At 51.8% G+C, this 11,091-nt stretch overlaps 1 protein-coding gene across 1 annotated transcript; it reads left to right on the top strand.

Moving 5' to 3' along the window:
• The first annotated feature begins 259 nt into the window (after positions 1-259).
• ROBO4 (roundabout, axon guidance receptor, homolog 4 (Drosophila)) lies at positions 260-10,091 on the top strand. The gene is made up of 16 exons (XM_006892845.1): positions 260-584; positions 845-1,002; positions 1,156-1,276; positions 2,076-2,203; positions 2,303-2,543; positions 2,709-2,821; positions 3,910-4,078; positions 4,208-4,393; positions 4,518-4,560; positions 6,478-6,614; positions 6,725-6,988; positions 7,326-7,433; positions 7,618-7,756; positions 7,891-8,136; positions 8,469-8,827; positions 9,868-10,091. Exons 1-16 carry the CDS (start codon positions 260-262, stop codon positions 10,089-10,091), a joined length of 2,961 nt encoding a protein of 986 aa, XP_006892907.1.
• The last annotated feature ends 1,000 nt before the right edge of the window (positions 10,092-11,091 follow it).

The following is an 11,091-nucleotide window of genomic DNA, read 5'->3' as shown; positions in this document are numbered from 1 at the left end:
AAGTGCTTGAGGCCAGGACAGAGGCCTGAGGGCAGCCATGGGCCCTAGAGGAGTGGGCCTCCTCAGAGCAGGGAGGCCACTGACGTTCCTGCTTCTACTCTGCATGGGTGAGTAGCATGGACCTCTTCCAGTCTGCCACCCTGCCATGAGGTGGGGGGGTGTGGTGTGGTGTGGTGTGTGTGTGTGTAGAGAGAGAGAGAGAGATTGGGTATGAGGGTCCTGTTGATAGTCACCCCGGGATCCACTCCTCTCAGGAGGCATGGCTGAAGACTCCCCACCCCAGATCCTCGTCCACCCCCAGGACCAGCTGCTCCAGGGCCCGGGCCCCGCCAGGATGAACTGCCGTGCCTCAGGCCAGCCACCTCCCACCATCCGCTGGCTGCTGAATGGGCAGCCCCTGAGCATGACACCCCCAGACCTTTACCACCTCCTTCCTGATGGCACTCTCTTGCTGATGCGGCCCCCAGCCCAGGGACGTGCCAATGATGGTCAGGCCCTTCCCCCTGACTTGGGCATCTACACCTGTGAGGCCAGCAATCACCTGGGCACAGCTGTCAGCCGAGGTGCTCAGCTGTTTGTGACTGGTGAGGGCCTGAGAAGGCTGAATCGGGTGCACCTGGGGTGGGGCACAGCTGGGATGGGGCACAGCTGGGTGGGGCACACCTGGGTGGGGCACACCTGGGGTGGGGAAGGTATAGAGGACATATGAGAGGGAGGACTGGCAGGGGATCCTTTTGAGAAACTTGAACTGTGGGACTCTGAAGAGTCAGCAGAAAGACCAAAGAACTAGGTAAAGCAGAATGGGGCAAATATGGTGGGTAGCCTATCCTCCGCTTGCCCACAGTGCTGCGGGAGGATTTCCAGGTCCAGCCTCGGGACACAGTGGCCATGGTGGGCGAGCAGGTTATCCTGGAGTGCAAGCCGCCCTGGGGGTTCCCGGAACCTACGGTTTCATGGTGGAAAGATGGGAAACCCCTGGTCCTACAGCCAGGCCAGTACGTGGTGAGTTTAACCTCTGTCCCTTAGTTCATCTTGCCCTGGTCACAGCTGATATGCCTTCCAAGGCCTCCAGGCAGGCCTCCCTAGACTAAAGGAAGGAGGGGTGACAGCGAGCTCAACCTCACATAAACATCACAACACCCCTGGCCTTGACAGATGTCCGATGGGTCCCTACTGATGACAAGAGCAGAGAAGAGTGACTCAGGGACCTACATGTGTGTGGCCACCAACAGTGCCCGGCAACGGGAGAGCCGGGCAGCCAGGGTGTCTATCCAAGGTAAGGCCAAAAGGTCACTTAAAGTTGGGGTCAAGGTAGGGACTCTGATTAGAATGATGTGGTCTGGGTTTGGCTGGGGTTAGGGTAGGCAGGGCTCCGTCTAGGCCTGAGTTTAGATGGACATTTAGTGGGAAATTTTTCCATCTACTGACCTTCCAGCAGGTTTTCAGAAGCAGTAAATTACACGTGAAGAGACTGCCCATCTTTCTCCCATCAAGCTGCTGGTGGATTTGAACCACAGCACTTGGGATTTACAGTGCAGCTCCTTACCACTAGGCCTACAGAGCTCCCTGTCTACAGTGGACTTTAAAAACAAAACCCCACTACCCTGCAGTCAGTTCTGACAAAGGAGAGGGGCTCCAGAGTTCCCAAGGCTGGGAGTCTGTGGAAGCCGGCTGCCCCCTCCTGTCTCCTTGGAGTACCTGAAGGGTTTGAACCATCATCCTCAGATTAGCAGCCAAATGCTTGGACCACCACACTACCAAGATTCCTTAGGATTGCTCTAAGCCAGACCAAAAACTCACTGCCAATGGGATTATTCTGGTTCATGGCGACCCTCTACTCAGCTTCCGAGGCTCTCATTCTATAAAGACATATGGGGAGATTACCTATCTTCATCCCAGGGAGTCCCTTGTGGATTTCAGCTGTGGACCTTTCAGTAACGCACTAGGCCACTGGGGCTTCTTGGAGTGTTCTAGATCTGGAAGTCAGTTGGTCATGGTTTCTTAGTGAATGCGAGATGTCTCACCCCGCAGTCCACTCTAGTGTGAGTCACATTCCCCATCTCATGTCCCCCCAGATCCCCAGGACCACAAGGAGCCCCTGAAGCTTCTGGCTGTGCGCATCCAACTGGAAAACGTGACCCTGCTGAACCCTGATCCTGCCAAGAGCCCCAGGCCTGGGCCTGCTGTGTGGCTCAGCTGGAAGGTGAGGCCCAGCATATCAGGGTAAAAGCCAGGCCCAAACTCAAAGAGTGAGAGGCCCTGAGCTTTCTGACCCTCCCTTTCCCCCTACACTCCTCCTCAGGTGAGTGGCCCTGCTGCCCCTGCTCAGTCCTACACAGCCTTGTTCAGGGCCCAGCCTGCCCCCGGAGACCAGGCGGCTCTGGCTCCGGCTCCGTGGGGAGAGGTCCTGCTGGCTGGTTGGCAGAGTGCAGAGCTTACTGGCCTCCACTGGGGCCGAGATTATGAGTTCAAAGTGAGACCATCCTCCGGCCGGGCTCAAGGTCCTGAGAGCAATGTGCTACTTCTGAGGCTACCCGAACAAGGTCAGGAATAGAACGCAATCTACCCTCTGGCCTTTTCTGTCCCATTTTGGTAGGGGACTCCCTTCCAATCATAATCCCTTGGGGTTCTAACTCCATGCCCTTGCTTCCGACCTTTTCCCTAGACCCTCTTTGTCCTCACTTTCCTCTTCTCCCTCTCTTCTCCAGTGCCCAATGCCCCTCCACAAGAGGTGACCCTGAAATCCAACAATGGTAGCGTCCTTGTGAACTGGATCCCACCACCTGCAGAAAACCACAATGGCATCATTCGTAGCTACCAGGTATTCCTCTCCAACAGGGACACCCTTCCCTCCCTCACCCCCCAGAGTCTCCATGCTCTTGCTTTGGGCCCTGAAAAGCAGGACTAAAGAGTCTCTGCAGAAAAGCAGAGGAAACACACACATTTCCTGAGCAGGAACTTAATGCTTCCAGACACTGCTAGATGCTTCACTTGGTGATCTATCTCCTGTCTGGGTTATATCTCAATTTACACAGAGATAAGGGTAATGAGAGTAAGATCACAGTTCTAAGAACCAAGAGCCAAGCCAGGCTGTTTCTGACTTGAAAGCTCTAAGACAATGATGCTCAAAGCATTGTTGCTGAGTCAATGCCTGAAAACTTGCATCGTGCTACTGAGTTGACTTTGACTCCTAATAACACCAATATAAAACAGATCTGCATCTTGCACCATCTTCACAAATATAAATTCTTGTTCCTTGCTCCAAGCCTGATGGGACATTGTTGGTTCAGTTGCCGGATTCTCTCCTTTCATTTAGAAAACCTGTTTTATTGTCAGCCAATCATGCAGTCATCCCTGCCTATCTGTGGATGTTTGTGCATTGCTGTGATGCTGAGCAGATTTCCATGGAACTTTCAGATAAGAAAGACTAGGAGGAAAGTCCTGGCTATCTGCTTCCAAAAATCAGCCAATGCTAACTCCTGTGGGTCACTACTATCTGGTCTGATTATGGGGCTACTGCAGCACTGGGTAGCAGGATGAAAGCTCCATTGTGTGTGGGGTCACCATGAGGTAAGAGCCAAATTATTGGCAAAATAACACCATTTCAGCCCTACTGAATCAGCACAGGACCTGGAATCCTGCATTTTAACAAGTGCTCCAGGTGACTCTGAAGCACAGAGAAGAAGCTTGTTCTAAGGCAAACCAGGGCAGGTTACATTTTGGTTCCTCCTCTGTCAGTGCTGGGAGAGAAGTCTCACTCTCTTTGGAAAGGGGGAGGAAATAGGATGTCTGAGTACGTGTGAGGATGGCAGAGAAGATTAACCAGGTGCCCAAAGGCTGGTTTAGAGATGACGGACCTGTGGCTGAGATGGTCCAGAGGAACAGCTGCCCACATCTGCTTGTGTCCAGGTCTGGAGCATAGGCAACACCTCACTGCCTCCAGGCAATTGGACCGTGGACAGCGAGCAGACCCAGCTGGAAATCGCCACCCGCTCCTCAGGCTCCTACTGTGTGCAAGTGGCTGCGGTCACCGGTGCTGGGGCTGGGGAGCCCAGTAGCCCAGTGTGTCTCCTTTTAGGTGAGGCTTGTGTGCACTAGCCTGCCCATACCCTTCAACCCTCAGCCCCACCTGCCTTTCCCCTTCTTCCATTCTCAAATGTCCTGCTTCCACCACCTGCCCATCCTCTGAGCTCCAAATCCCATATAGAGCAGGCCATGGAACGAGCTGCCCGAGAGCCTAGCAGTCATGGGCCTTGGACCCTGGAGAAACTGAGGGCCACTCTGAGGCGGCCAGAAGTCATCATCAGCTTGGGGGTCCTGCTCTGGCTCTTGTTTCTTGGTACCGTCATGTGTATCTACCACAGATGCCAAGCTGGGGTACACCTGGGCCCAGGTAAGGATGAGGGATCCCCAGCTGGTCAGCATCCCCTGGGTCCAGCCACAATGTAGCAGGAGGGTCAGCTTTCCAGCCATGTGATGGAGATGTCAGGTTTAACTTTCCTCCTGCCCTCTCCCAGGTCTATACCGATATACCAGTGAGGATGCCATCCTAAAACACAGGTGAGAGGCAGGACAGAGCCCTGGAGTGGGATGGGAGAGGCAGAGGGGCTGAGACAGAATTTAGACAGAGTACCAGTCTCCCCTACTGCCACTCTGGTTGCGATCTTAGTATCAGAATCACTCTTGAATCCTAAGTGAGAATTAACTTCTCTTTCATTAATGGTCCTATCACATCACCTGACAGGTGATGAAACAGAGACATGAAATTTAAGCTTTGCCTGAGGTCGACCTCTGAACTATTATTTTTGCCACCAACATCTACTAATACACACTGCACTGTCCTCTGCTGTCTCAGTCTGCTAAATGGAAGATGTATAACATAAAAGGATAAGACTTAACTTTAATTCTTTTTTCCTGTATACCCAGTGCACTCAGTGATACCTAGTGATAGAAAGGTCACTGTAATATACCCACAGCTCCAGCAGAGGGTGTCCTCCATCCAGAACATGTTATGTTGTTGTTCTGTACTGTCAAGTCAGAAACAACTCAGCGGGCAGCCAACGGATTTTCAGAGGCTGTAAATCACATGGACATAGACTGCCCATCTTTCTCCTGAGGAGTGGCTAGTGAATTTGAACCATGTGCCTTTGGGTTGGCAGTGCAGCTCCTTACCACTAAACCACAAGAGATTCCTGGACTTCATCACTGTGTCCCCAAAACAGGACTTGCCTTACCTACTTCTGTTCCAGCTGTGGCTGCCAGAACAAATCCAGGATGTGCATGAAGATACCCAGGGAAGAGCCACAGGCTGCTTTATAGCAGGCAGTCATTTGCACTGTCTTCCCTGCCTGGTCCTGCTCTGTTCCTGCCAGGCTTCACCCAGCAGGCTTAACATCCTAGGACTGCATCTTTTAGCAAGTGTTTATGGAGTACTGTGGCCTGCCATTTTAATGGAATCAGTCTGCCTGTTTCTCAGCCCAGCATGAGTTACCAAGCTGGCTGTTGTATTTTTCTGAGTTTTCTGTGGGCCTTCCCTCCAGCTTTGCCAGCTCCACCCTGAAGCTTCTCTGGCTCCCCTGGGACCTTTTCCAATGTCCATGAGGGCCATTCCCATGAGATTGTTTTATTCTTGCACTCATTTATAAAACCACCATTTGATAGGAACTCTGTCATGTAGTAGCAGCCCCATCAGCATGAGGGTAGTCAGGCACTGGGAGCCCCACCACAGATGTGTATGTGTACAAGATACATGATTGGGGCTACACAGGAGGAAGGCCTTTCCACATTTACCCTGGAATTCCCTTGGCAACAAGAGAAAAGACAGAGGGGCAGCAAGAAATAGCCTGCCATGGCCATGGAGAAAAGCAAGCCATTTGCTCTGGCTGAGGCACTATCTGCAAGGCAGGTCGGGGCAAAAATAAGGGTAGGCATCTGTGAGCTTGGGGAGCCACTGAGGGTTTATAGCCAGAGGAGTGCCTTATTTAGATCCCTGCTGCTAGCTTTCTCAGACATCTGACCTAGTGCCTGGTTCAAAGGGAACAAGACTAGAGTGAAGCCAGCATTGAGGCAGCAAGTGTCTCTTCTGCCAGCCCAGTGGCCTTGCATTTCCCTGCTCACCCTCCCAGCATCCACTTTCTATGAAAGGCACTATGGTGTTCACATTTTACAGATGGGCTGGGAGAGGCAGATTGCTTGCTGAGTGTTGCATGGCTGCTTTTCAGCATATATAGTCTCCATCCTGCTATGTCTGGCTTTGGATGATATCTCTCCTTAGCCTCTTAATTTCATTAACACCTCCTAGCTCTTGAATTCTCACCGGTCTCTAGAGAGACAGGGACATTTAGTGAGAGGCATGAGTCAGAGGTCTAAGAGGACTGTGAAGAGCTCCTCAATGCTCTGCCACCTTCTGAGCTGGTGGTGTTGGTGGAGGAGGTTCTTACCTCACCCCTCTTTCACCTTGCCCTGCCATTGACCCAGGGTAGACCACAGTGACTCCCCCTGGCTGGCAGACACCTGGCGTTCCACATCTGGCTCTCGGAACTTGAGCAGCAGCAGCAGCCTCAGCAGCCGTCTGGGAGGTGACCCCCGAGATGCCCCGGATGGCCGGAGCTCCTGTGAGCATACACACTAGGGGCAACACCTGGGGCAGAGCCCACACCCTAGACATGGTGGTGACTGGGGTGGGCTGTACAGTCCGTAATTCCTCTTATCGTTTTTCTCACAGTGATCTCTTGGGACCCCCGAAGCCCTGGTGTGCCCCTACTTCCAGACACCAGCTCTTTTTATGGCTCCCTCATCACAGAGATCCCCTCCAGCCCCCCAACCCGACCAAGCCCCCCGGCCCCAGCTGCCAGGAGCCTCCCACCTCATCTGGCCCAGCTTTCCCATCCCTGGCCCAGTTCTGACAGCCTCTGCAGCTGCCGAAGACATGCTTCTCCTCGCTTGTCTTTGGCCCCTGCTGAGGCCTGGAAGGCCAAAAAGAAGCAGGGTAAGGATGGGAAGGAAAGGCAGAGCCTAGTAGTGGTGAGGGTGGCAGTGTAACTTCTTAACCACTAAACTACTAGAGCTCCCTTGTGTTCTAGCCTCAGTTTATATGCGGCCGAGCCAGGCTGTGAATGGAGGTCTTTTGTCTCTAAGCGAAATATTCTTTCAACCCAATCATACCTACCCGGGTGAAGCTGGAGGGGAGTGAAGAGCATGCATGACAATACTTGCTTCTTTTCTGGGTGCCAGGGGCTACAGGCTTAACTGAATAACATAACTGACGATGGATCCTGTGGTTGGGGTCTGGTTTGTCCCCTAACAGCTTTCTCTGCCCTTTGCAGAGCTGCACCAGGCCAACAGCTCCCCACTGCTGCAGGCCAACCACCCCATGGAACACTGGGCCTGGAAGTTGGGAGGTAGAAGTTCCAAGAACTTTTCTCAAAGCCCAGGTAACAGGTAGTCCCTGAGAGAGAAGAGAAGGGGGTAAAGCAGGATGTGGGAGTCCACCAGACCCAGCCCTGTGTCTGGCTCCTCCTGTCCCTGAGGAGATGCTGGCTGGCTGGCTGCACAGCCAGGCTGGGTCTGGGGCTGCTGTGACTGTGCCATCCTCACATCCGGGCTATTGCTCCCCAGGTGCTATGCCCCGAACATTGGTTGCCTGGAGGGCCCTGGGACCCCAGCTCCTCAGCTCCTCAAATGAACTAGCTACTCACGCTCTGCCATCTGCACCACCCTCTCCTCACGGAAGTCCCACTCAGTGTCAACAGACCCAGTAAGAAGGCATGGGGTCAGGAAGTGGTGCTGGAGGGTGTGGGGTACTTACTGGGTTAAACTGGAGCTGGGAGAGGGGTGGACATGGACTCAAGAATTGCACTAACATGCTCCCATCACTCTCTCTCCAACCAGGAACGTGGCAGAGTCCAAACCATCCTCCCCATTTCCTCTACCAGCAGTCTCCATCCCCATCCATGCCCCTTCAGGTCCTCCTACCCCCTCCAGCCCCCGGGCCTCTTCCCTTTCTGGTCCCAGTCTGGCTTCTAGTTGCCTCTCCAGCTCTTCACTATCATCCTTGGAGGAAGATCAGGACAGTGTGCTGACACCTGAGGAGGTAGCCTTGTGCCTGGAGCTTAGTGAGGGTGAAGAGACCCCCAGGTGAGTGATCTGAGGGATATCCAGAGAATTGTAGACAGGCATATATGCAGGGGCATACCCACCACTGCCTCAACTGGAATGCTTCTGCTGTCCACCCTATTGTAATATACTATCAAGTTGGAACTAATTCATAGCTGATGCTCTAGTGGGTTTCTAGAAGTAATAAATCATGTAGGAGGAGATTGCCCATCTTTTCTCCTGCATAACTTCTGGTAGATTTGAACCACGTGCCTTTGGATCAGCAGTGCAACTCCTTGCCACTAAGCCACCAGAGATCCCTCCCCATACTCCACCTTAACCCTCTTTCTATCTCCTGTTTTGTCTCTTCTCAGGAACAGTGTCTCACCTGTACCAAGGGCTCCATCACCCCCTGTCACCTACGGGTACATCAGTGTTCCCACAGCTTCAGAGCTAGCAGATATGGGCAGGGCTGGGGGAGGGGCAGGGGCTGAGGTAGGAGGACTGCTGTGCCCCCCTCGGCCCTGCCCTACTCCTACACCCAGCGAGGGCTCCTTAGCCAACGGCTGGGGCTCGGCCTCTGAGGATAATGTCCCCAGCGCCAGAGCCAGCCTCGTCAGTTCTTCGGATGGCTCCTTTCTCGCCGATGCCCACTTCGCCCGGGCTCTGGCAGTGGCTGTGGACAGCTTCGGCCTTGGTCTGGAGCTCAAGGAGGCAGACTGTGTCTTCACTGGTATGCAAAGTCACCCCATCTTACCCTTCATTTTCACACCTTTGAAGTAGGCATAGCTCTGAGAAAATTGTCCCTTCTTCCCAGAAAAAAAGGCAGAACTTCCTAATCACCTGCATCATTACCACCTTCATAGATGATTAATGTTCCAGACACAGTGATACATGTTTTATTTACATTAATATTAACAACTCTTTGAGGGATATTCTTTACTCCTCTTTTCCAAATGAGGACATTGTAAGATAGGGTTGTTAGTTTGCCCAAGATCACTCAATAGGAAACAAATTGTTCTAAAGCCTGGAGGTAGTCAATTATACTGTTCAATCCTCTGCCTTATCCACATTGACTTCTTATCTAGAGCTGGACTTCAGGGATGTTGTTCCATTGGCTCTTCTGTTTAATCCAGTGTTTCATAGGTCTTCTCAATACCAGGAACTTCTATTTCCGCTGAAACTTTCAAACTTTTCCTCTCACCCTGTCAGTGGCTGAGTTGGTGAGCAGCTAGACTCGCATCCTTGTATAGCTAGCACAGTGTGGCCACTACCTCTACACGGGCAGAAAGGCCTGCTGTGCCCACTCTGCATATCCCCATGTTGCCTTCATACTCCCATGCCTATCTCACCAACCTTACTTCACCGTTTGCCCCAAAGAAAAGTAGCCAGGTTTGTGGCAAACTTGAGGGCAAGGATCATTCAAGACAAAGGAGCCCATAAGAGAGAAACAAGGGAGAAGGTCAGAGCTAGGCTGGAAAGAAATAGTTTGAGCTATCCACTCTAAAGAGATCAAGGAACAATTTCTCTTTTTGTGAGAGTTGGAGCCCTTAGCACTATAGCCACCAGGATTGATGGCTGAGTTGGGATTAGCTTTAGGGCTAAGTGTGTGCATGGGTCAGCTGCCCTAAATGGGTCCCTAGGGCTGAAGGTGAATACACACACAGACACACACACACACACACACACACACACAGAGATACACACACACACACACACAGACACACACACACACACACACACACACACACACACGTCTGCTTTTACTGACAGATGCCTCATTACCACCTTCCCCCCGGGATGATCTCTTCCTGACCTCAAGCCTATCACTGCCTATGTGGGAATGGAAGTCAGACAGGGAGGACATGGAGAACAAGAACTATTACATCCAACAGCTGGGAAAGGGGCTTCCACCATGGCCCCCTACATCCCAGGGCTCTTCTCAGAGACATGGATTTGGCTATCCTACACCCAAGGCTGGAGGTGAGTGTTCATGAGCCCAGCTGATGTGGTCTATTCAACAGGAGGGGAATAGAGTAGAACCAAGAGGAAGCTTGGAGATTCACAGGGGAGAAAACAGCATGAGGAACAACTCTCCTCTCGACCTTCTCCTGTAGACGCCCAATGAACAGTGCCTTGAGAATAGCAAGCAGCACATCAGAAATCACCCTCCCATCAAGGCCTGGGCTGTGGAATTTGGGTCTTGGCCTGTGCTTCTCTCTGCAGTTGGGGTCTCCTTTTTCTCCCACCTCCAGGAGAGCTTTCCCTCCAGGACTGTGAACACCAAAGAAAGAAAAACAAAGTAAGAGCAAAGCAGATTTAGAGTCCTGAGGAACACAAAACCTCAACCTCCATGACCCAGAGGCACTAGATGGTGCCCAGTCACCTCCACTGACCATTCTTAAAGGTGTCACAGAAGAGCCTGGATAGAGTGGGGTGAAATGTGAAAACAGCCATGCTTACTGCCAGAGACTGATGTACACCTGAGACAATGGCCCTTAGTCACCCATCAAACCTGAAACAAGACTCAATGCTGTGACTCAATTTTCAGTCAAACAGCAGACAAGACTATATGGTAAAAGGATAAAACACTGAAGCCAGGAAGAAATCTCACAGAAAGATTAATGGAAACCCAAATAGCAGTAAGTGGGAAACGTATAATTATGTTTTGAGCATTATAATTAATGTTATAAAACATGTATGAACGGTTGAATGAAGAACCATTTTTAAACTTTGTAAACTTTTTTAAAGTTTGTAAACTTTCACTCAAATCACATAATAAAAAGAATACATTTTTAACAATTATCTCCACATCACTCGCAGGGTTTTTTTTTTGTACCAAGTCTTTTGGCCTGAAGTACAGGCCTCTCCCCCAATCTCCCTATGTGCTTCAGAGTCGGGGCCACAGGGGTCTTCCTGGAGGACAGTAGTACTTGTCAGGAAGGGGGCTGTGGATCAAGGAGTTTTTCTGAGCCTCTGCCCTCAGTCTTACCAGAA

This window comes from Elephantulus edwardii, unplaced genomic scaffold (assembly GCF_000299155.1).
Source record: "Elephantulus edwardii isolate Elephantulus edwardi_28Jun2011 unplaced genomic scaffold, EleEdw1.0 scaffold00120, whole genome shotgun sequence".
Classification (NCBI taxonomy): Eukaryota; Metazoa; Chordata; class Mammalia; order Macroscelidea; family Macroscelididae; genus Elephantulus; species Elephantulus edwardii.
This window is presented reverse-complemented; position numbering and strand designations above follow the sequence as displayed.